The 22,670-nt window shown below is 52.2% G+C and overlaps 12 protein-coding genes across 12 annotated transcripts; 5 read left to right on the top strand and 7 right to left on the bottom strand.

Moving 5' to 3' along the window:
• Positions 1-12: 12 nt before the first annotated feature.
• BJY04DRAFT_220859 (major facilitator superfamily domain-containing protein) lies at positions 13-1,763 on the bottom strand (the record flags this gene model as incomplete). Its single annotated transcript, XM_073716987.1, has 5 exons — positions 13-910; positions 958-1,287; positions 1,343-1,416; positions 1,472-1,493; positions 1,540-1,763. 5 exons carry the CDS (start codon positions 1,761-1,763, stop codon positions 13-15), a joined length of 1,548 nt encoding a protein of 515 aa, XP_073568609.1.
• An 846-nt stretch (positions 1,764-2,609) lies between these two features.
• On the top strand, positions 2,610-3,773 carry BJY04DRAFT_220860 (pyridoxal phosphate-dependent transferase; the record flags this gene model as incomplete). The annotated part of the gene is made up of 2 exons (XM_073716988.1): positions 2,610-2,703; positions 2,749-3,773. The coding sequence occupies 2 exons, from the start codon at positions 2,610-2,612 to the stop codon at positions 3,771-3,773; spliced, it is 1,119 nt and encodes a 372-aa protein (XP_073568610.1).
• A 120-nt stretch (positions 3,774-3,893) lies between these two features.
• BJY04DRAFT_195093 (uncharacterized protein) lies at positions 3,894-4,531 on the bottom strand. Its single transcript, XM_073712162.1, has 2 exons — positions 4,170-4,531; positions 3,894-4,119 (listed from the first exon to the last, which is right to left on the bottom strand). The coding sequence occupies exons 1-2, from the start codon at positions 4,213-4,215 to the stop codon at positions 3,938-3,940; spliced, it is 228 nt and encodes a 75-aa protein (XP_073568611.1). The 5' UTR covers positions 4,216-4,531; the 3' UTR covers positions 3,894-3,937.
• Positions 4,532-5,220: 689 nt separating this feature from the next.
• Positions 5,221-7,139, bottom strand: BJY04DRAFT_229662 (MDR family MFS transporter; the record flags this gene model as incomplete). Its single annotated transcript, XM_073719117.1, has 4 exons — positions 5,221-5,465; positions 5,517-5,977; positions 6,030-6,936; positions 6,999-7,139. 4 exons carry the CDS (start codon positions 7,137-7,139, stop codon positions 5,337-5,339), a joined length of 1,638 nt encoding a protein of 545 aa, XP_073568612.1. The 3' UTR covers positions 5,221-5,336.
• Positions 7,140-7,771: 632 nt separating this feature from the next.
• BJY04DRAFT_220863 (uncharacterized protein) lies at positions 7,772-9,034 on the top strand (the record flags this gene model as incomplete). The annotated part of the gene is made up of 3 exons (XM_073716989.1): positions 7,772-8,025; positions 8,071-8,348; positions 8,403-9,034. The coding sequence occupies 3 exons, from the start codon at positions 7,772-7,774 to the stop codon at positions 9,032-9,034; spliced, it is 1,164 nt and encodes a 387-aa protein (XP_073568613.1).
• An 835-nt stretch (positions 9,035-9,869) lies between these two features.
• On the top strand, positions 9,870-11,824 carry BJY04DRAFT_229664 (FAD-dependent oxidoreductase; the record flags this gene model as incomplete). Its single annotated transcript, XM_073719118.1, has 2 exons — positions 9,870-10,768; positions 10,820-11,824. The coding sequence occupies exons 1-2, from the start codon at positions 9,998-10,000 to the stop codon at positions 11,822-11,824; spliced, it is 1,776 nt and encodes a 591-aa protein (XP_073568614.1). The 5' UTR covers positions 9,870-9,997.
• Positions 11,825-11,985: 161 nt separating this feature from the next.
• BJY04DRAFT_220865 (endo alpha-1,4 polygalactosaminidase) lies at positions 11,986-12,861 on the bottom strand (the record flags this gene model as incomplete). The annotated part of the gene is made up of 1 exon (XM_073716990.1): positions 11,986-12,861. One exon carries the CDS (start codon positions 12,859-12,861, stop codon positions 11,986-11,988), a length of 876 nt encoding a protein of 291 aa, XP_073568615.1.
• Positions 12,862-13,573: 712 nt separating this feature from the next.
• Positions 13,574-15,919, bottom strand: BJY04DRAFT_220866 (alpha-galactosidase; the record flags this gene model as incomplete). Its single annotated transcript, XM_073716991.1, has 3 exons — positions 13,574-15,116; positions 15,167-15,773; positions 15,823-15,919. 3 exons carry the CDS (start codon positions 15,917-15,919, stop codon positions 13,574-13,576), a joined length of 2,247 nt encoding a protein of 748 aa, XP_073568616.1.
• A 373-nt stretch (positions 15,920-16,292) lies between these two features.
• Positions 16,293-18,215, bottom strand: BJY04DRAFT_209088 (amidase; the record flags this gene model as incomplete). Its single annotated transcript, XM_073714082.1, has 6 exons — positions 16,293-16,411; positions 16,466-16,862; positions 16,915-17,038; positions 17,099-17,517; positions 17,575-17,847; positions 17,931-18,215. 6 exons carry the CDS (start codon positions 18,213-18,215, stop codon positions 16,293-16,295), a joined length of 1,617 nt encoding a protein of 538 aa, XP_073568617.1.
• A 246-nt stretch (positions 18,216-18,461) lies between these two features.
• BJY04DRAFT_209089 (NuoB/complex I 20 kDa subunit family protein) lies at positions 18,462-19,967 on the bottom strand (the record flags this gene model as incomplete). The annotated part of the gene is made up of 4 exons (XM_073714083.1): positions 18,462-18,912; positions 18,987-18,991; positions 19,526-19,679; positions 19,948-19,967. The coding sequence occupies 4 exons, from the start codon at positions 19,965-19,967 to the stop codon at positions 18,462-18,464; spliced, it is 630 nt and encodes a 209-aa protein (XP_073568618.1).
• On the top strand, positions 19,856-21,706 carry BJY04DRAFT_107659 (uncharacterized protein). Its single transcript, XM_073708069.1, has 4 exons — positions 19,856-20,688; positions 20,735-21,021; positions 21,093-21,637; positions 21,692-21,706. Exons 1-3 carry the CDS (start codon positions 20,003-20,005, stop codon positions 21,368-21,370), a joined length of 1,251 nt encoding a protein of 416 aa, XP_073568619.1. The 5' UTR covers positions 19,856-20,002; the 3' UTR covers positions 21,371-21,637; positions 21,692-21,706.
• BJY04DRAFT_195110 (putative DUF814 domain protein) lies at positions 21,547-22,660 on the top strand. Its single transcript, XM_073712164.1, has 4 exons — positions 21,547-21,637; positions 21,692-21,731; positions 21,869-21,996; positions 22,052-22,660. The coding sequence occupies exons 1-4, from the start codon at positions 21,565-21,567 to the stop codon at positions 22,450-22,452; spliced, it is 642 nt and encodes a 213-aa protein (XP_073568620.1). The 5' UTR covers positions 21,547-21,564; the 3' UTR covers positions 22,453-22,660.
• The last annotated feature ends 10 nt before the right edge of the window (positions 22,661-22,670 follow it).

Consider the following 22,670-nt stretch of genomic DNA (forward strand, 5'->3'; position numbering starts at 1 on the left):
TATCCATCCCGACTATGCCTCTTCGACCCGCGTCAAGTGGTGCATCTCCAAGCTATACTGCGCAAAGCTACTGCGCTCCCTCAACCTCCGTCCCGCTCTGAAGAAGAAGAACGGCACAGCACAAAACACCGTCCCCAGCGCCGCAATCACATACCCCGGGACCACACTCTGCGTCCCCGTAAAGAGTAAATGTCCTACTATCGGCCCAAGCCCAGCCACAACAGCACGCACAAACGCAAGGCCTGCAAATGCCGACGCTGCATACACCGTGTATGTATCAGTCAAGTATCCACTCATCGTGTATGCAATCTCATTGACCCCGAACCCAATCAGAACCAGTGCGGCGGTTGGGAGCATATAGTGCGCATGAGTCATTGCCGGTGGGGTAGTGCTGTAGAACCACCATAGTCCTGCCGCCAGAGCAATCGTTCCGTAGGTGAAACCCGTGATCTTGTCTTCTGGCTCTATAGTGGCGTTCTTTTGTCTTTTGGCGCGAAGTTGCTGGACTTCCCAGATATGGGGGAGAGCGTCGAGAATGACACCTACGATCAAGGCGAGGAACGGCCATGTTGCTTCTGTCGGAGAAAGGTCGAGCGCTGTAAATGCGACTATGAGGGATTCGGTGAATAGGTAGATCAAGCCCCAGGAGATGGCGCTCATGCTGGAGACGATGATGAGGATTGGTTCTGTCACCATCATCACTGTAGATCGGACGAAGACGACCTCCATAAAGACTCGGACAGTTGGGAATGGGTCCGTGGTGTGATACCTAAGTTCCGCATTGGGCGATTCGCCTCGTATAGCAGCGATTTTCCTAGCGAGCAGCTTACTTGGGCGACTCTCGCGAATACCAAGGAGAAGGACGTTACAGACACCTGTTCCGATTGCTGCGCTGTAGAAGATCCATCGCCTGATGATCGTCAGCTCATCTGTGGTGAACAGCATAGAGTAACCCACCAACTTGCCACTGAAGTGATACATGATGAGTAGACCGGACCAAAGGCAAGACCAGCCGTTGCGGCCGCGTTCCACAGGAGAACAATCCAAACGCGACGCTCGGTGTTGAACTGGTCCTCGACTGTCCCGCTCACGACAACAGATGGCACTGCAGAGGCCAGTCCGGAGAAAAACCTGCCAACAAAGACCGCACTGACGTGTGGAACAACGCCTACAACGAGGCACGACACGCTAAACAGTAGGCAGGAGAGAATGTAAGGCATTCGTCGACCGAACAGATCCGACGACGGGGGGATGATGAGGCCGCCCATTGCTTGGCCAAGTTGGTACCTAGCCAATACCTATCGTCAGCTTAGCTGCGACCTTAATGCAAGGGACGCCTTACATGAGGCTGAATGCAACAAGAAGAGTCATCTTGCTATGTTGGTAATCTTGCATGGCGAGTTCAGCCGCAGAGGCCTGTAAGCACTTAGTAGGTGCTCACCCTGACTCCAAATCAAGAAAGGATAATCACTCCTGTGGTACTGATGACGGTTCTAAGTAGAGTCAGCGCTGTTCTCTGTTTCTGTGGCACATACATACGTGTAGAACTCGAGGAACATAACAAGGGAGGTATCATATGTTTTACGGAGCGTCGTCCAGTTGCGTGGATGGTCTTTGCTGTCATTTAGCCAACGGATATGACCAGTCTGCGCATCAAGTCTTAAGCCATGTCGCGCAAGCTGCTCGTTGGTCACTGAGCTATCCTCGTCGCCTGACTCTGAAATCGTGTGTATCTCCTGATGAGTCTTCTTCCTGTCGGCCATGGTGTATATGATAAAAGATACTAGACAAATAAGCCGCCGGAGCGACACTGGTCTTATGTGGTCCCGAAAGCGATGGATATAAAAATAGCGGTGATGACACCACATTCCACCACATGCAAGGCCTCATGCCCGCACCTCCGCTTCAGAATGCGGTATCAAGTCCGACAAAAAGAAGAATGCACATGAAGAAATGGTCCTCTAGGTAGTGCAGGGATCGTGGCCTATCGGAAAGCGTTGACAGCAAAGTTTATAATAGAGTGGCCACCAACCGAACTAATATCTGCCTGACTGGATAGCGTAGATCCTGCTAAGCAAGGTTCAAGAGCCAGCCGCGCGCACAGTGGTCCAGCCTCGTCCTGTTTCCCCTGTTTCTGAGACATCCATCTGGCGTCTGCATATTCCAACCGACTACACCAGCGTAGACTTGACATGTTTCAAACCGCGCCCGGGAGTCCGTGCTGTGAGCGCTTTAGTATCTATGCTGCGCCCTCACTTGTTCCGACCTCCAGACCATGTAGATCACCCCTTGGAGCTTCTCATCTCGCTTATATTCAATTCGCGGTGTTACGCAAGGCCAATTGGTCGGGGAGCACAAGCTGAGCAGTAAGCTGACAACAGCCGCCTGCCTGTATTTCGGAAGAACTCCCTGACAGAGACTAGCTCAGATCCGTGCATGAATCACTCTCGTCGTCACCTCTAATTGGCGTTGAGGTAGATGGCGATAGTCCGGGGTCCTTATTTGAGACCGGATCCTTCTCTTGTCATCAACAAGGCAGAATCTATAAATGCAGGGGGGGTGGTCGCATTGTGTCGGTATTGATCCATAACAACCACCATAGAGATAATATGAGCGCAGTCAGTCCAGTTCAAAATGCCCTCGCGGCTCATTCGAAAAGCATAGCATGGGGTTCAACAAACCGCGCCGAAGCAGACTTTCGCAGTAAGCAGCCCGTGCACTGCACCTCCTCATGACTGAGATTTCTAGGTGACGTGATCACAACCCCATCAATCGGCATGCTCGCAGCAATGGCCACAACGAGTCTAGGGGATGATGTTTTCCAGGAGGATGAAGTGACCACGGAATTCGAATCACTCATGGCATCGCGGTGCGGTCTTGAGGCCGGCGCGTTTGTCATCTCCGGAACAATGGCCAACCAACTGGCGATCCGTACGTTACTGGGACAGCCGCCATCAGGCATCCTTGTCGATGCTCGAGCACATGTGATTCACTTCGAGGGCGGCGGCATCGGCATGGCTGGAGCGTCCGTTCGGACAGTCCGACCGTCCAACGGGCGGTATATGGTGCTAGAGGACATTATCAATCGCGCTATTCTCACGGAGGATGTGCACAAGTGTCCGACGCAGGTTGTCAGCATCGAGAACACAGCCGGGGGCAGTGTCGTTCCTGTGGCGGAACTCCGGCGGATCAGCGAGTGGGCTCGTCGCAACGACATTCGGCTGCACATGGATGGGGCTCGATTATGGGAGGCGGTTGCAGCTGGCGGGGGTAGTTTGTATGATTATTGTACGCTTTGCGACTTGGTTAGCCTTGACTTTAGTAAGAATCTTGGTGCGCCGATGGGGGCGATGGTGCTCGGCTCAGCTCGTCACATCAATCAATTGCGGCGGGTCCGGAAAAGCATTGGGGGAAGTATGCGGCAATCGGGTCCCCTTGCTGCTGCTGCTCAGTTCGCTGTCATTGAGCAATTTGGCCTCGGGCCGTGGGGAAGTCGGGACAAGTTACGCTTGGTGCATGAGCTGGCCAAGCGTGTTGGACAGCTGTGGGTGGAGATGGGAGGACAGTTGCTACGTGAGGTCGAGACAAACCAGGTGTGGGTCAATCTGGAGCAGCTCGGACTGACTGAGACGCAATGGAACGAGATTGGCAAGCTGAGGGGGGTCAAACTCGATGGGAAGCGCATCGTCCTTCACCACCAGATCTCAGAGCAGGCCATTTCCAAGCTTGGGGATGTATTCCGCGATGCTCTGAAAGTTCGCTCGCGGCTGTGAAATATTAGAGCATAGAGGATACAAGCCATCTGTAAACAGCCTCTACTCTCTTACGCATACACCAAATATATCAGATCAGATCAGATCGAAGTATTCATAACTCAATACAAGATCACTACTGTACATATCCATAATCATCCATCATAACAAACAAGGAGAATCATCTATTCCTCAGGCTCATCCTGCTGGGCCTTAGCACTGCCCTTTCCACTCGCGTGGCCGCCAGCGGCACCACCGATCTGGCCTCCCTTCTGGCCAGCCTCATGGGGGTCGACCTTGCCGTATGCGAACTCGGACTGCTGGGTGCGCTTGTCGACCTTGTCGTCTTCGCGGCGACCGCCGTGCTCTGTTCTCGTTAGATTCATTGTTTAGGAATGAGATTGAGGCGGTGCATACCCTTAGGCTTGTACTTCTCGCCGGTAGCTGTGGATCCTTGAACCATTGTGACGGTGTTGAAGTTGTTTGTGGTTTTGAAGACAAAGAAGTATACTAATTGGTTTGAGTAGTGGAATTGGAGGCGTTTGTGTTGCTTTGAAGTTTCTGCTTGAGAATAGAACTTAGATTGGAATTCTGGGCAATACTTATAAGATTCGGGAGATCAGTATGAACCTCATTTCACTGCTATTTTCGACATGATGCGGTGAGAATGAGATCAACGAGTACAGCGCATTCTGATCGCTTCCTGATGTCAGGACCTTACATTCCGTGATCTACCATGGCAATTACCCCCGCACCGCCTAACAGTTGCAGGAGCTGGATCGATCGAAGTGAATCGATCGATCGGTTGTCAATTGTCCGGAGTACTAAGTTACTGAATTGATGAGGTGGACTGACATCAAGCCGGCTGGCTCCACTTTATCCATCGCTTTGTATGTATCGCTTCCCCAACATTTACCTGCATTGGTCATAGAACAGGATCAGATGAATGCAGCGATAATCAGCGAAAGCGTAAAGATGGTGCTCTTCTGCGGAGTAATCACAACAGCTCTCTCCAAGTGAGTATTTTGCTGATCTCGCTGCATTTGGGCAGATTCAGGCAAACATCACGAATAGATCGTCATTATTACCGATAAGATCTCCGAAAAGAGATCAATCGACAAAGTCTAGACTGGATTCTACTTCTGGCATAACGTGATACAGCATCGGGGCATCAATGCGTGGAAACTGCTGAGGCAATGGCGACTGTCGCACTGATCTTGATCGCTCGAGAATACCGTTCTGGCTGACAGAGTCCGACTGTCTTCTCGGCATTGAATCCGGCTTTGACTACTGGTATGATAGGATGGGATGGAGGCGCTCCTACCCACCTTCCCAACATGGTAGTAGGTGGTAGATATAGTTAGTGGTCGACTCTCTTGATGTCAATGAATACCCCCTTGCAGACGTTTGACCCTACCGATTTCGGTCTATCTTCGGGCTTACATATACAAATTGTATAGTCTTCGTAGTCGTAGATAGTACTGCCACGAGCCATTAAGGTACAAGTGCAAGGAAGTAAGTTCTCGAAGATCGAGACCAAGGATAACGGAAATATACATTGACACCGCACAGTGCAGATGCGCATCAAGCCCCTTGTTTTCCGGCCATCAAATTTTCTTCTACCGTCACACCAGAACTTGGTGTATTAATATTGGTCCACTCAATCCCGAATGAAAGGATAAACGCCAGTGCGCTTCCGGCCATTGCGAGATACTAAATGCGAGTCAGCTTGGGAATCATGGTACAGTATTAGGACCAACTGACGAATACCGGTGTGATAGCATCATTGTATGCAATGATGATGGCTTCTGCACGGTCAGGAAAGACATCAAATGCTGTGTCGTGGACTCGCAGGTTGCCAGCCTCGAGCAGAACCATGATAGAGGCTGAATCCAAGAGCGCCTTCCACTCTAACCCTTTGACGAGCACGCTATGAAAGATCGAGCCTGCAATCGTCTGCATGACCGAGCTGGCAAAATACTGTGCGAACATCACAGTGGAAATACCCACGGGGACAATATGGGGCTTATCCTTTAGTACATTCTGGACCGTGAGAAGGGCCATCTGAGCTGCGATGCCGGCGCCTAGGCCTTGCAGGATCTGGAAACCAACCCATTCGCCTGGAGATGTTGAGAAGGGGGTGAAGGTTGTGTATAGCCCGGAGGCAATGCATAGCATAGCTGAGCCGGCAAGAAACCACGGATTGTAGTATTTGACGTGTTTGGCTGATGCATTGGGTTAGTACAATTTCGTTTCTTGTACCATTGATCAACTTACCAAGAGCCCCAGAAACAACAGCACCAAAGACTTGAGTAAGGACAGATGGGAGAAGCATGACACCACTCCGCATTGGGCTGGCCTCTTTCACGATCTGGAACCATTCTGGGAGATAGTATACAGGAACGACGAACGAGCCCATGAAGAAGAATGCGAAGAGAAGGCTCAGCACAATAGAGCGTCCGCGAAGGAGACCGAAAGGGATCATGGCTTCGTCTCCTTTCCACAGTTCCCAAAGCACAAACATCGCCATTGACGCGGCAAATCCCACGAATAGTCCTATCACTGTCGCCGAGTCCCAAGCATATTCGTCACCACCCCACTGCAGAGCCAGAGACACCATAATCACGGACGGGACGAACAGTGCACAGCCGAGTAGGTCAAGTTTCTGGATCTTCCCCCATGTTGTTTGACCAGAAATATCAGGAGAGTTGCTCTTCGGCGGATGAAAGAAAACCAGGAGCGTTGCGACAGTGACTGCGCCAGCCGGGAGATTGATCAAGAAGCACCATCTCCAGGTAACATGGCTGGTGAATGCACCGCCAATCAACGGCGCAATCACTGTTCCGATACCATACAGGGAGACAGCTAATCCTGTAAACAGTGGGCGCTGTGTGGATGGTGTGACGAGAGCAATGACTGAGAGACCACCCGAGACCACCCCGGCTCCGCCTATACCTGCCACTGCGCGGCCGACAATAAACATTGTGGAACTGTTGGCTACTCCGCAGATCAAGGAACCGAGAAGGAATATACCGAAGAAGACGAGATACGACCAGCGAAGAGAAAAAATGGTGGAAATCTTGCCGCTTAGAGGTTGAAGCGCGCACATGGTCAGCGGGTACGCTGCGCCGTACCATGCAATGTGTTTTGTGGCGTGGAACTGGCTCGAGATGGCGGGAATTGCCTATCATGAGAATGGACTGTCAGCTATTACTCAAAACGCAAGGGCTATGGGCTATGGCATACTGTAGCAATGATAGAGACATCGAGCGAGATGAGGATCGTTGCGGTCATAACGCCGAAAAGGATGCTGTACAGTCTGTAGCCGGACAAGCATTGGGCGTCGACTTCTGGGGCTTCATCATGTGAATTTGATTCCAGAGCCATGGCGAGAGAAGAGCCGAATGGTAGTTGGATCGATGATAAACAGCATGTAGCCATCATTTATGGGGTGTATACTCCCCCTCCTCCTGATTGGCCTTGATTCCGATTCCGACTCCGTCTCCGTCTCCGATCCCGACTTGACGCCGTCCGCCCATTCATCTGCCTCCTCTTTCTTCTCTCTCCATCATCCCTGTCGAGATAGAATGTATCGTCGACAGCCCCCAAGGCGCTATGCTTGCACTCGATGTGTTCAATTGAAAGTGAAGTGCGTTCCTATCGGGACAGGGCCCTGCCAACGCTGCATACGCCTCGGCCACCCGACCTGTGTCTTTCCTTTCAATGTCAGGGGAAGTCCTGCTGCAGACAGAGAGAATACTTCCTTTTTCCACGAAACTATCAGTGATGATCTAGCCAATAAGCTTTTGTCAAAGTACCGAACCCAGAAATCACCACACTTCCCCTTCGTGGTCGTCACACCCAAAGCAGACGCTTCCACCCTCCGCAAAGAATCCCCCTTTCTTCTTCTTTGCATCCTCACTGCATCCCTGGAACATGACTACGGGGTGCAAAGTACTCTTGAGATGCTTGTCCGGAAGGAAATTGCAAGCCGTGTGATTGTAGGTGTGGAAAGGAACATGGATATCTTGCAGGGTCTACTTGTCCACGCAGCCTGGTACCATTACCATTGGGAGACGTATCACACCCACCATTACATGCTGCTCCAAATGGCCTCTATGGTAGTTGGTGATCTTGGTCTTGATCGGCAGGAGAGTTTCAGCATGCAGCACATTCCGCGCGACGGGAAAGAGCCCCGTCAGGCGAAAGAGTCCACCACTCAGACCGCGGCAGGGAAGCGAGCCTTGCTGGGATGCTACTATCTCTGCTCCAAGTATGTGGTTTACTATCTTCTTGGATCTCTAGCTAACCGCCGCAGATCGTCATTGTTCTGCCGGCAACTACACATGCGACATACTTCGTGGATCGACCAGTGCGCTGAATACCTAACGGAAAGGGCAGAGTACCCAACAGACCTAAAGCTCAAGGCATACATTGATGCTCAGTCACGAATGAGTCAGAGTCAACTACTGTTCGACGAAAAGCGGCAGCGTGGGGATTGGCAAATACCGGTTGACTGGGACCGCGTTCTCAAGCTCACGGCGCAACAGCGAGAACATACAGACAGCCTACTCTCCTCATTTGAAGCACACGACTGTAAGCCTTTCACGTTTACCGCTCGGGTATCGGTCTCTCTAACATCATCACCAGGGCCGCTCAGCCTTGAAGTCGGAGCAGCACCTGCTCTCCTACTAGGCCAATCGCTGAGACGGCAAAGCCATGTTTTCAAACTGCAAGAGTTGAACCAACTCGAATTCATGACAACTTCCGCACAGCAAACCATTGATACCTTTCTGAAGATGCCCTCCGCTACAGCTCTCCATCTCACATCCGCTGCCTACGCCACGATCTGGTTCTGCTTACTAGCTATTTCGAAACTAAGTTTACTATTCCGACCACACGAGCTGCTCTCCATGGGCATGGACCGGGCCAAAGTCCACGAAAACGGGGTTGCGATAATTAGAAAGTTTGAAACGCTCAGTTCCAAGGAAGGATTCTGGACGAGCTCGAAACGGGTCGTTGGAAGTATGCTGGCATGGTTGGAGAAATCTAGTTCGGATTCGCAAAGGCCGCAGACGGCCGAAGCGGGTTCTGCACAACACCAAGATGCAGGCACTGTTCCATCCACAGAGGCTGTACCTGAGAATGATGGAACCATGGACGTCCAGACTCAAGCGGACGATGACATAGATTTCGGTGTGTGGGATCAAATGCTCGACAGCTTTACCTGGTTTGGGTCTGGTGTCGACAATCACCTTAATTTTGGGAACTTTGGTCTGTGATAAGTCTGTTTTGTCTGGGAACAAGTGGGTTCTTAGCCTCTGTCCCCCTGAGAATGAACGAGACATCGTTTACCGGTGGGTGAGGGAACGAATATAGACCGGAATCATTGTTTGCTCTGTCGTGGGGGAGTTCGCTCAACAGTCGATTGGGTAGTTGAAACTCCGGACACGAACACTAGGCAACCGAGACAGGCGAGGTGGGATATCTTGTCTACTACCTGATCTCAGCTGCGGTAACAGCTGATGCATTGTCTTCTTCAGTATATGCTACTCCCGTTTATCCCAGACGGGTCAACATAACCGTTGCTATGCGGATTCAGAGAGGCATAGACCAACAAAGCGCCACACGTAGCCTCGCACGTCGTCAAGCACACGGTCAGAACTCTACAACCACATATCCCTGGGCAGATCTGGATTCCAAATTAATCACGGCTACTTCAACGTCAAGGGAAAGGTGACGAATAGCTCGTCTCATCTATTCCAGTTCTAGTTGGTCCCACAAGCGTCACTACCAGCCGACTGGTGGAGCTGTCTCCAAGTCCTCGTTTTCCTCGTTCAGTCGCCGTATACTGCTGCCTAGTTCCGCTTCCGAACGAGGACCAAACGTGGCATTGATGTGGATGCTCTTGGCTTGAGACTCGTAAAGCAAGCCTGTCAAGTGGAACGCCACAGATCGGCAGAGCGTTTCCCCAGAATATCGGTAATGAAAGGCCGAGAAACTTGCATTCGTATCCTGCTATGTGTGAACTTGCATCAGCAATGATCGTCGTGTTCATCTTCGGACGCTCAAGAGCACGAACGAACGAATACGGCATAACACGCTCACATCCATTGTGGCAGTGATGATTTGACATTCAGCATAGCCGGAGAGTTAGAAGGATGTTGAGAATATAAGAGCTTGAGAGCGCGGCGATATCGATTCATCAACCCAACTCATACCAACCAATAACTGTCTGAATCACAATGAAGACGTTTTTCCTTCTATCCTTTCTTGCCCCCTGGGTGTTTGCGAGATCACCTCTGCCCCACTGCCGCTGCACACCTCACGAGCCATGCTGGCCTTCTCCAAGCGCATGGAACGACCTGAATAAATCAGTCAATGGAAGCCTCGTCGCCGTCGAGCCGGTGGCCTCCATCTGTCATGCGGAGCCCCGCGGTGCAGCCTGCCAGGCCGTTCGAGGCCAATGGACGAACTCGACATGGCGAGCAATCCACCCCGGTGCTGTGCAGTGGGAGAATTGGGAGGCTTGGCCTGAGAAAGACGAGTACTGCTACATTGAGACTCTCCACAAACCTTGTGGACAGGGGCGTGTCTCTTTGTACTCTGTTCAGGCAACATCAGCATCTGATATCCAAGCTGCGGTGCGCTTTGCCAAAGAGCATAATCTCCGTCTCGCTATCAAGAACTCTGGTCACTGTTTCCTTGGGAGATCTACGGCCCCGGAGTCTTTGCAGATTTTCACGAACCGGATGACGGATATTGAGATTGTTGATGATTTCATTCCTGAAGGGGGTACGAATAGTGAAGGGCCGACTGTTACCGTCTCGGCAGGGGTAAATCTCAAACAACTCTATGCTACGCTTGGGGAAACAGGTCGGATTGTTGTCGCTGGCTCGGCTCATACAGTTGGCGCAGCTGGGGGGTTCATCCAGGGTGGTGGCCACTCGTTCCTTGGGCCATGGAAGGGAATGGCCTCTGACCACGCGCTCCAATTCACTGTGGTGACTGCAAATGTAAGTGACGAGAGCTACACTTTAGTAACGCGCCACTCATGCTATCTCCAGGGGGAACTTGTCATTGCCAACAAGTACCGCAACTCCGACCTCTTCTGGGCCCTGCGCGGTGGAGGAGGAGGTACCTTTGGCGTTGTCGTAAATGTCACGCTTCGAACATTCGAGGAAGTGCCCCTCGTCCTAACCTTCCTCAATATCACGACACCAGTAGGCCATCCCACCTTCTGGGACGCCATGACCGCTTTCCATGCGCATATGCCCACACTCAACGACGCAAACGGAGCAGGCTACTACTACATCTACCCGGAGCTCCCATGGAACAAATCAGTCTCCGACTTCACCACCATCCTAATGTTCCCCAACCATACCGACACAGCCCGCGTGGACGAACTCTTCTCCCCCTTGCTAACAAAGCTAAATGACACCCCCGCCGTCACAGTCGGTTACACCTCCATCCAGCTCCCGACAATCAACACCCTAGTCACCAACTACCTCATGGTCACCGGCGCAGACCACACGGGGGGAATCGCCCACGGCGGCTCGCGCCTCTTCTCCCGAGATCTACTTGTCTCAGGAGACGGCCCGCAACGGCTAATCCAGACTTTAAAAGACCTTCCATGGAGCCACGGATCCCACGCCATCGGCCACATCGTCGCCGGTGGCGCAGTAGCCGCGAATGCTGAAACCGTCGACAGCGCTCTGAATCCCGCATGGAGAGAAGCATTGACTCATATCATCGTCGGTAGTCTATACCCAAATCCGCATGCCTCGCTTGAAGAGCAGAAGGAGCTGAGATATAATATAACGAATATCCATGTCGAGGCCCTGCGGTCTGTGGAGGGGTCGGACCGGATGGGCGCGTATCTCAATGAAGCGGACCCGTACGAGAAGGACTTTCAGGCGTCATTCTGGGGGGCGAACTATGCTCGCTTGTATGATATTAAGCAGAAATGGGACCCCGAGGGGCTTTTTATTGTCCGGCGCGGCGTGGGGAGTGAGGATTGGGATGAGGAGGGGCTTTGTCGGATGGGAGGTTACCGGGTGCGGCATGACTGAGGGATCTAAGGGGATAGTTCGGACTTATTGTAGTATAGATAGGAGGAGCCATTGCAGAATCAGCTTTAATTCAGTTTATCATGATGCTTAGAGACTCCCACATATGTTATGGCAATATCGAACTCTCCATCCCAACCTCACAGAATCAACACCATCGGATATCAACACCCCTGCACCCACTCATCCAAATCCACATTCTTAATCACCGTCGAAAACCCTCTCGACCCAGGCGCCTCACAAGCCTCCTCCAACTCCCTGACTCCAACATCAACCTCAACCTCATCACTACCCCCGTTCCCCTTCAGATACTCCACATGAAAAACCGGCTGCCCAGCCTTAATAAAAGCAGCATACTCCTCACACTCCTCAAACTCCGCACACTGTTCATTCACACTCCACTGCATATCCCCAATAACACCCGCGATAATCTCCTTCGCATTCTTCAACCCAATCGCCAACCCCCGACTATGCGCCTCTTCAGCAAGCCAGATCATAAACTCCACTGAATCCGCCTTCGTAAGACCCAGACCCCCACCCTCGTTGTCGTACGCATCGATATTATCAGGGTCGACCCCATCACAACCCTTTTCAACTGCGAGGTCTAGCCGCGATGCCATGATGTCTCGAATCTCACGCGCGCGCAGATCAACCCAGGACTCGCCGGGCCAGTCGTCGAGAGGCGAGCCGATGGTTTTGATCTTGTTTGTGGCTGTGGAGTTTGTGTGGAACTTGGACTTGTCCGGGCGCCAGGACTCGTAGGTTCCGGCGGAGAAGTAGCAGATGGCTTTGCGGTGTAGGGTGTGGAGGGTTGTGATTGTTGTCTTTGGGTTGTCGAAGAGGTCGATGGTGAAGATGTCGACTTCGGGGGTGAAGGGGGGTGGTGCTAGTGGGTGGGAGAGGAGGACTTGCCAGGTTAATCCCACTGTTGGTTGCCAGATGGTGGTAGTGTGGTGGGTTTTTGTTGGGGCTGGGTGGGCGTTGCTGGTGGTTGTTAGGCCGGCGAGGGCTATGGGGAGCGCGAGGAAAGAGGGCTTCATGGCTGAGTTGAGAGTTATTAGCTCCTTTGATTTGTGAGGATGGGAATTTTGTTTTAGAGTTGGTCGAGGTTGAAAAGGACGTTGTTCGGAGTAAGAGGATGGAGGGGGGGGGTGACAGATTTTTAGGAAATCGAAAAGAAGGATAAGGAAAATAAAGTCCCTTTATACCTACTTGATTATGGATTGCACATCAGTCAATGCCAGGTGAGTGAAAGGGAGATATGCCTGCATCCTGTGATTCGCAATCGTACTCCTCAAGGGCTGTCATATCCTGAGGCTGGTACCCCTCCATTCGAGTACATTCACTAATGACAGGTATGAAAGTGAAGGTGTATATTAGCTGTCTCTTACAACTGTTGGCTGATTAGTGGAAAGGAAATGCAGTTTGCCTTGTCATTCCATTATGCCATACATTCACTGAGACTCATAGACAGGTATCATGTTGATTGAAATACCCGGGAGAACCCCAATTGGTCGGCTTGGAAATGAGCAGTGTGTCTCTGGGTTGTTCTCGTTTGATCCTTCCCCGCAGTCTTGTTTCTCCTCCACTCATTCCGAGTCAACTCGCTGATTACATGAGCTGTTGATCCAGTTGGTCAAGCAGCAGGTTGCAATGCCGCATATTACTCATTCTTGAAACAACAGGCCAGCATGCTTACTGCGTCAATTCAGTTTCATATTTTCAAACAACTATCCGTACCCGTACTTATGATTACTGCCTTTCCAAAAACACCACCTTGCTCCCATAGTCCGTGTCAAAGGTATACTGCAACCCCATATTCATCAGCGTCGATCCCGAATACGTCGCATTCCCATCAACGCTATACTCCGCCTCGGGGTCCAGCCCCTGCAATCTCACCCAGGGAGCCGCGTGGTTCACATTCGGGCTAACTTGGAAATAGAACAGGACTGCCTGCGATCCGTCTTCTGAGATGAACTGCGCAGCGGGCCATTGAGACTCCTCTGGCAGCCGCAGCCGGTACAGGTCACCTTTCAACACGACTGGGAGGATTCTCTCGGCCAGAGCAAGAAGCTCGGGTACGGCTTCCCGTTCCTCATCTGCCATGTGCGCGGGGTCGAGTTCGAGGCCGAAAGACCCGCCCATCATTGCGACGTGCGCGCGGAACTCGACGGGGACGGTGCGGCCGGTTTGGTGGTTGGGTACTGCGGAGATGTGGGCGCCCATCGCGCTTGGTGGGTATGCGAGGGATGTTCCGAATTGGATGGTGACGCGGTCGACGCCGTCGGTGTTGTCGGAGGTCCAGATTTGAGGGAAGTATTGGAGCACGCCGGGGTCGAAGCGGCCGCCGCCGGAGGCGCATCCTTCCCAGAGGATATCGGGGAAGCGGGAGGTTAGGGTGTCGAAAACGCGGTACAGGCCGAGCATGTAGGCGTGGTCGTTGCTGGGCGAGGGAGTCTCATGCATGCCGCGGTTGTTGTCCCATTTAATGTAAGTGATGTCGGCGCTGTTGAGGAGGTTGGTCATGAAGTCGATGATGAAGTCTTGAACTTCGGGGAGGGCAACGTTGAGAACGAGCTGGTTGCGGCGCTCTGTGCGGGGGTAGTCGCCTGCGTGGAGGATCCAGTCGGGGTGCTCGTGGTATAGGGTTGAGTTTGCGTTGACCATCTCGGGTTCGACCCAGATGCCGAAGCGGAGATTATCGGAGGTGCCTTCAGCTGTTAGGTTTGTGACGTTGTCTACTAGGGGTTTGAGGCCGTTGGGGAAACGGTCTGGGTTGGGAGTCCAGTCGCCTAGGCCTGCGTTGTCGGATAGACGAGGGTACTCATCGCCGTACCAGCCGTCGTCCATGACGAACAGGTGGATGCCCAGGTCGGCTGCGCCTTCGGCGAGTGTGTACATGCTGCTCTCATTAAAGTTGAAGTACACGCCCTCCCAGCTGTTTAGCAAGGCAGGGCGATCTGACGTGGCGAACTTGCTCTTGATGAGATGGTTGCGATACAGGCGGTGGTAGGAGCGAGACATGCCGCCAATACCGTCTTTGGAGTAAATTGATACGCATTCAGGGGAAGTAAACGTCTCGTCAGCACCAAGGTTCCAAGACAGACGGTTGGGATTGAGCCCTATCGTGGCCCGCGTCAGGCCTTGAGATCCTTTCTCAACATTGACCGCGAACGAGCCGGTGTAGACGAGCGAGAATCCCCATGCCTCGCCTTGAGATTCAGTAGTCGAAGGATGCACCAGTGCGAGGAAAGGGTTATGGAAGTGTGAGGAGTAACCGGTGTTGCTTTCGAATCTATGGGTTGTCAGTATACTCGCGGTACGAATGTACAGGTCAAGACTCACCCTTGGACTCCATAATCAATTTTTCTCCTTTGACGGTTCGCTTCGCGAGCCCAGTCCCCCCTCAAGCTGATCATGTCAAGATCCTCAAATGGCAAGTCCACACTAAGACTAGAAAGCGCCTCGAGCGTGATATTACCCTCACCCTTGTTCGTCACATTAACGCTGCGGACGACGGCGTCGTACTTGGGGAACACAGAGTACGACAGATCGGCAGCGATCGAACTGTAGTTATCGTGCAGATGTATCACCAATGTTGTAACGTCGTCGGCGTCACCGAATGTCGCCGGCAAACCAGGCAAGGCAGCTTTACCGTTGCTCACCGTATGCGACTGGTACTGCAAGTCGCTCACAGTGTATCCTTCCGACTGTCGAATGCGAATCGCAGGAATACGAAAGTCGCCGCGGCCTTGATCAGGAAACTCGCGACGCACTCGGCCAGGCATACCCACCCAGCCATTGACTGCAGGCTCCTGGGGCGAGGGAACCGCACCGGAGACACTGCCGCCATAGTGATCGGTGATCAGGTCGCCAGTGGCATTGTCCACATGAAATCGGTACGAGAAGTTGTCACCGTTCAAAGCGAAGCTAGTTCCATCCACGACGACAGCTGTACATATCAGTACCGATCAGTAACATTAGAGTCTGCAGCCACTTACCATTCGAACTAGACGATTCTTGGGCCAAGGCAAGGGGAAAATGAGAGCATACCGCCAGGAGGCTGGTGGCAGCCACAGCAGCAGAGGAGCCGAACATGTTGCACGTTTGCAGGGACAAGAATACTCCAGCTCGGGTCTCCGGACACTGGATATTTATACCTAAGGGACCGTGGATTCTCACTCCAGATTCCTGGAGAAATATCGGACAAACCCCCTCTTTTGCTCCCCACATCCCCCACGCATTCCTCAACTTTCAAGGCTCAACTCTATCCTACTCCGCTTCAAGAGAGACCTAACGTGCGCTAGTTGTCTTTAGCTCTGCAGATCAAATTAACTGACGGTCAGTGCTACACACTTCTGGTGGCATGAGGTCATCGGCCGGAGCAACGCCGATGCTACGAGAGGGACCCTCTGCAGATCCCTGCCCTCTCGCACTTTGCCATATAAAGTAGGTGCATATCGTCCTCTACCTAAGACGACTGTATAATCCTTTCCACAACTCTCGCCCTAGCCAGAAGCTCCTCGTCTCCAAATCGCTTCCCGCTTAACTGCACACAAATTGGGGCATTCTTGAATTTCTCCGGCGCATCTACAGTCAAAGTGTTAGCTGACCGGGCATCCGCAGTGGCATGACGCAACTTACATTTGCCATGCTCCTTGGCATCAACTTCGTTCCTCGGCACATACAGCGTATCCACTACATCCCGACTCTGGTCGACCTTCAGACCGGTCGGGATCACCAGCGCGGGATGGTCCAAGACATTCCAAACCGAAGTATACCCGATGTATGTCCCTGTTTCGTGCTCTGGTGCGACTCCGACATAGGCCGGGGACAAAATCACGTCAACCCCACGCTCTTGCAGCAGAGCGTGGTATTGCGCTCGGAGAATCTCCCGCGACATGTTGAGTTTCCAGTTCTCGTAGACGCTTACACCGTTGCCCCAGCTGTAGACGACGTCGGTGAGAGGGAGCCTCGGCTCGCCGCTGGCTTCGAGGGCTTCGGTTAGGTGGCGGAAGCCGTCAGCTGAGAAAAAGGCGTTCTGTTCAGGGCTATGTTAGTGTTAGATATTTTATGCGGTCAGCATGTCTCACCCCAAGCTCATATAGCTGCCTATGCTCCAACGGCTCCCATTCCACGACATTCACCCCAGCAGCTCGGAGCTTCTCCTCAGCCATTCCTAGCGCGCGAGTAATGGGAGGATGGGGTCGGACAAAGCTACCAGCTATCATCAGCAGCATATTGGGGAATGTCTACACACAACATGCTCCAACTTACCCGTCATCCCTTAGAATTCCCACCGTTAAACTCCCCGGCACTTCCACCGACCGCCAAGGAACCGGTACAAGACTTGAATCTTTTACCCACGGCTCCTGATCCAGAATACTCTTCATGAACAGCTCAACATCATTAATACTCCGCGCAAGAGGGCCAACAACCCCAGCAAGAGATTCCTGCCCAGCCCCAGCGGCCCGCAGACCAGCGAGCGGAAGACGCTGCGCGGTTGGCTTGAATCCGTACACGCCATTGAACGCAGCTGGCATGCGGATGGAGCCTCCCATATCGCTTCCAAGACCAATAGGTGCGCATTTAAAGGCAATCGATGCGCCTTCTCCGCCAGACGACCCCCCGGGGGAAAGATTTCTGTTCCAAGGGTTTAGAGTCCGTCCGGTGATATTATTCGCGGAGTCCATGTGCTATGACCGTTTAGGGTCAGCGGGAGGATTGCAAATTACAGACATTGCAGACCATACCATCAAAGACTGAGGCTGGTTCGTGCGCACGTGGACAATCGCCCCGGCGTTTTGCAGGAACTGAATTATGTAGGCGTCGTCGGGAGAAATATAGTCGCACCACGCGACGAATCCCGCGTTGCATACCCTTCCCTTGATTCCGACATGCTCTTTAACGGATATCGGGACTCCGTGGAGAGGGCCAACGAGCTTGCCTGTTTGCCTGAAGATTGCATCTAGGCGTTTGGCTTGGGCTAGAGCGTGGTCTGCAAGGAATTCGGTCGCGTAGTTTAGCTATAAGGGGATCAGCTAACACTGCTGATGGATTATGATTGCATTGGAGAAAGTGGAAGAAGTTTAAAAAGAGCGATGCTCACCAAAGGTTGGCCGATGATAGCTCGCTTGAGGAACGCCACCATCACCTCCTCGGCAGTCCATGTCTTGCTGCCGATTTGAGATACAATGTTTGAGGCGGTGCTATCGGTGATCAACAGTTCTCTTTGAGAGATCTTGCCACTCTCTTTGGGGAAGTCAATAACATTGTGTTGAGATGGCGGAGGGAGATCAAGCTCGGTAAGGTATTGTTTGGGGATGGATTGCTGGAGGATTGTTCTGCATTTTGCAGCTTGCTTTTCCCAGTCCGGGTGGTTTGACAGAGCCATGATGATTGTAGACAAGACCTTGCAAATGGTTGGGATGAGACGAGGGAGCAAAGGTACCCCGCACAGCAGGTCAGCTACCTGGAGCCCGGTGGAGTAACCCGAGACGCCAGATCCATCCATTGGATCATCACAGACCACTTAGAGACACTTGTGGACATTGTTAACAGCTTCCAATGGAATATAAATCTAAAATACAGGTCCAATCCTTCACCACACCCATGCCGAATCCTACACAGCTAGCAAAACTCACCGACGATACCACATCCTCGTCGTCTTAGTCCTCCTGATCTTCTTCTGCAGCTGGAAAATCCCATACATCAACGCCTCCGGCGTCGGCGGACATCCTGGGATATAGATATCAACAGGCACGATCCGATCCACGCCACGGACGACACTGTAGCTATAGTGGTAATATCCACCTCCATTGGCACAGCTGCCCATGCTAATCACCCACCGAGGCTCCGGCATTTGATCGTATACTTGTCTCAGCGCTGGTGCCATCTTGTTCGTCACCGTCCCTGCAACGATCATCACGTCGGCCTGTCGTGGGGATGCGCGGAAGATGATCCCAAGTCGGTCTTGATCGTATCGAGGCATGGAGAGGTGCATCATCTCGAGGGCGCAGCAGGCTAGTCCGAAACTGAGGGGCCACATGGAGCTGTTCCGGGCCCAGGCGATGAGTTTGTCGACTGATGTGCTGGATATTGAAATTCATGTTAGGGGTTTTCTTTGTTTATAACATGGTGAAGAAGGCGAATTCACTCACAGTACATGCTCTGCTGCAGAACCATCGCGTTCCTGGCTGGGGAGCTGGACCTCTCTGCGAGGACTTCTGGTCAAGGGCAGGCTCGTCCCCTGAGCGGAGGCAACTGTCCTAGACTGTACCCGGGATTGTTGTCGTAATGAAAGTGGTAATTGTGAGGTTATAGCAAAAAGACTTGTGAGTCGAGAGGATGCTTTTTACTATCAGCATAATGGCAATGAGGTCCGGAATATCAATAGGGCTTGAATACCATGTGGACGCATGTGCTTAGCGCAATGTAGAGCTGAAGCCATGATATGATTCTCTCGGTTCAGAGGCAAGATGAACAGGTAGACAGGTTGTGTTCGAGGCAAAAGGTATAGAACAGGTGGGGTGGGCTTTTGCCGGCCAAGTGGGTCCAGGTGGGCTTTTCCCGGGATCGATGGATGGTCTTCGGCCTCTGCAACAGTGCAACTCCAGCCAGCCACCACCCCATCGTTGTGTGTAAAAACTAGAAATGACCCTCGTGTGCCTGCAGTGCAACAAGAAATACTCCTCAAGCAGCCACTTGCGGCGCCACGAAGCTTCTCACCAAAGTTCCCGACGCTTTGTCTGCGGCGCCTGCAGCAAGTCGTTCGTGAGGTCCGATGTCTTTCGCCGCCACCTCCAGCAGTGTTCCCAGACCACCCCACCAGTTGCAAAGCCCGGTCGAAAGAAGGCCTCTTGCGACCAATGCGCCACAGCTAAAGTCTCCTGCGACCGGGACAGACCTTGTGAGAGGTGCTTAGCGTCCAACGCGTGCTGCACTTACTCGCGCCTGCTTATTGCTGAGCCTTCCTCTGATCATCCTCGCGAGGAGAAGATGAGCATTGGATTTCTGCTTTCTTATACAAAGACCACCACCTTTTTCTCCGACCTGAAACAGCTGTCTGGTGATCAATTGGCCGACCAACCCGCCCTTGAATGTCCGCCGGTTCTACCCTACAGCACCTCATCACCATGGAGCCCATGTCTACCCTCAATCGATCTCTCTTTCTCCGAGCTGATGTGTGAGATGCTTGGGCCATCAGTGGGTCTTTTTGAGGATGTATCTGGTCCGAATTATACATCCTCGCTCTCTCAGACCGCATTGGATCCGCTGCAAGATCAGGTTGACAAAATATTGCGGGACCTACAGCAGTATATATCGATCCTTGAGAATCCATCTGCTAGATCAACCCAGTCCAAATCCACTGCTTTGGAACAGGCATCACAAGTGGTGAACGGACACAGCATTCGTCTAGGGATCAATGCATATTTCCGCTACGTGTATCCCAACTGCCCCTTCGTGCACCAGCCTTCTTTTGATCCAGGCAGCGCCTCGAGCACATTGCTATTATCGATGTTCGCTGCGGGGCATGCTGTCTTACAGGACAAAACATGCACTCCAAGCTCCGAGCTCATGGACCTTATAGAAGACTACGTCTTCAACGACCCGACGTTAAACATACCCGTTCGTGGCCACATTCCAACTATTATCCAGGCTATGCAGGCAGCTACCATCGCCATTCAGATGCGCGCAGCAACTGGTGATCCTCGAATTCAGCAACGCACTCGGGACTGCAGGTTTCCCCGTCTCATGAACGCGCTGAGGTCTTATCAGACGCTGAGTCTCAAAAACACCACCATTCGAGATTTCCAAACGACGCCATTCGATTGGCAGCTGTTCATCCAGACGGAATGTCTGATAAGGTGAGTTTGCTTCACATTATACCTGTATTGAAGCTTATTCATTTAGGATCACATTTGCAGCATATATGCTCGACGCACACTTCACCATCTTCTTCCGAGCCCCCGCTCGAGCTACAATCCAGGAGATGGCGGGTGATCTTCCATGCGCGGATGCTCTCTTCATGGCCGACACCAGTCAAAGCTGTCAAACGATGCTTGAGTCTACTGAGTCTGTAGTCCTCCAACCACCATCGCTTGCCTCGCTAGTCCGAACGTTCATGGACACGTCATTCGACCCTCAGGACAGGGATCTTCAAGGTCTCACAGTGCGGCATTTGTTCTTACTTATTCTCGGTATGTGACGAACCTATAGAGCATCAAGAACATCACGACGAGAACAAACACTAATTTTGTTCGTCAATCAGGCTTCCATGCTGTGATCTTCTCGGCACAGAGAACATGCATCATGGTACATGTCTCTCATGCTGTCGAGCGTGCTCTTGAGCGATGGGAGATGCTCTGGAACACGGTCAGCAACAACGACAATAATCAGTTGGCGAGCATTGGACTGATGAAATTTGCGCCTCAATTCTGCGTCCTGGCGAAGATGATGTTGGACCCCGGGATAGAGAGCGGCTCTTTGAGCAGGGTCAATGTCTGGACGAAGGACTATGTCCATGACTTTATGCGGAAGGCAAAATGATAAAAATGAGCAAATGCCATATTCGTTACTGTCCACATAACTATCTCTGAGAATTGTAGGCCGGAATGAGACAAATTAGGAAAGAGGAGGGGTACCTGACTCGGCAGTCTATTTTTCCGCTCCGTGATTGTCGCGAAATGATTTGCGGGGTGAAAAAGGACTCGACAATCAATTTTCAAAGGACAACAACCACCATGGTGTACTACTTTACCTCCAGCGTCGTCGATCCCTCGGCCTTCATCTATGTGGGAAAGGACAAATTTGAAAGTACGACACTGTTCGTCAATACCTTGTGCGTCGGTCACTAACTCTGCGGAACAGATGAGGATCTGATCAAATTCGGTCTGGAGAAGGATGTCTGGTACGATGATTCTCTTAGAATCCTATACCCTTCGCTATTTGAGCTGACGCTAATCCAAGATTCACGCCTGCAGGGTTCGTATGCGCACAATCCACCCCTCCCGAACCCCTTACCGAGCACGATCTAACGATCCTCCAGTTCCACGTCGATAACCTGTCCAGTGCTCACGTGTACCTCCGGCTCCGCGAGGGCGAATCATGGGAAAACATTCCAGAGCAGCTTCTGGTAGACTGCGCACAGCTCACCAAAGCCAACTCGATAGAGGGTCAGCCCCGCAGATTAGACTACACGCTTGACAAAGATCCTAATTGAATGGACAGGGAACAAGAAGGATAACATCACGGTCATTTACACGCCATGGTCGAACCTGATGAAGGATGGATCAATGGCGGCCGGTCAAGTCTCGTTTCACAACCACAAACTGGTCAAGAAGGTGTTTGTTGCGCAACGGGAGAACGTCATTGTCAACCGACTTAATAAGACCCGGGTCGAGAAGTTCCCCGACCTGCGGGCGGAGAAGGAGGAGTACGCTAAGGTCCAGCGCCGAGAAGAGAGGAAGCAGCGAGAGGAGAAGAAGAACAAGGAGAAGCAAGAGAAGCGGGAAAGGGAGCAGTTGAAGTGGCAGAAGGATCATGCGTACGATGATATGTTTAGTGAAGAGAACTTGCAGGCCAGCAGCAACCAGGACCGGGATCCGGACTTTCTTGACGACTTTATGTGAAGGGTAGATACAAGATACTCCAGCTCATGCGAATGATACCCATTACGGTAGATCAATGCTGCGTCCATAGAAAATACTCAGTAAGCTGACGAACCGGGAGTGACCGGGCCGAACAAAACTCGTGGCCATGCTTCCAAGGTTGCCAAGGCCGGGGACCCGGGCGGAAGTATTTCTGGTAGGCGGACGGAAACGTCAATCTGACTCCTCTCACAGTCTCA

The sequence above is a fragment of the Aspergillus karnatakaensis genome (assembly GCF_047715665.1).
Source record: "Aspergillus karnatakaensis strain CBS 102800 unplaced genomic scaffold BJY04scaffold_43, whole genome shotgun sequence".
In the NCBI taxonomy this organism is placed as follows: Eukaryota; Fungi; Ascomycota; class Eurotiomycetes; order Eurotiales; family Aspergillaceae; genus Aspergillus; species Aspergillus karnatakaensis.

Bases quoted from the DNA above. Each gene is read 5' to 3' on its own strand.
- BJY04DRAFT_195093 (XM_073712162.1), bottom strand. From the start codon at position 4,215: ATGGTTCAAGGATCCACAGCTACCGGCGAGAAGTACAAGCCTAAGG. The intron at 4,120-4,169 runs GTATGCACCGCC...TAACGAGAACAG, and splicing joins CGAGAAGTACAAGCCTAAGG to AGCACGGCGGTCGCCGCGAA.
- BJY04DRAFT_107659 (XM_073708069.1), top strand. From the start codon at position 20,003: ATGTGTGAGATGCTTGGGCCATCAGTGGGTCTTTTTGAGGATGTATCT. The intron at 20,689-20,734 runs GTGAGTTTGCTT...TTATTCATTTAG, and splicing joins CAGACGGAATGTCTGATAAG to GATCACATTTGCAGCATATA. The intron at 21,022-21,092 runs GTATGTGACGAA...TTCGTCAATCAG, and splicing joins TTTGTTCTTACTTATTCTCG to GCTTCCATGCTGTGATCTTC.
- BJY04DRAFT_195110 (XM_073712164.1), top strand. From the start codon at position 21,565: ATGGTGTACTACTTTACCTCCAGCGTCGTCGATCCCTCGGCCTTCATC. The intron at 21,638-21,691 runs GTACGACACTGT...TCTGCGGAACAG, and splicing joins GGGAAAGGACAAATTTGAAA to ATGAGGATCTGATCAAATTC. The intron at 21,997-22,051 runs GTCAGCCCCGCA...TTGAATGGACAG, and splicing joins CAAAGCCAACTCGATAGAGG to GGAACAAGAAGGATAACATC.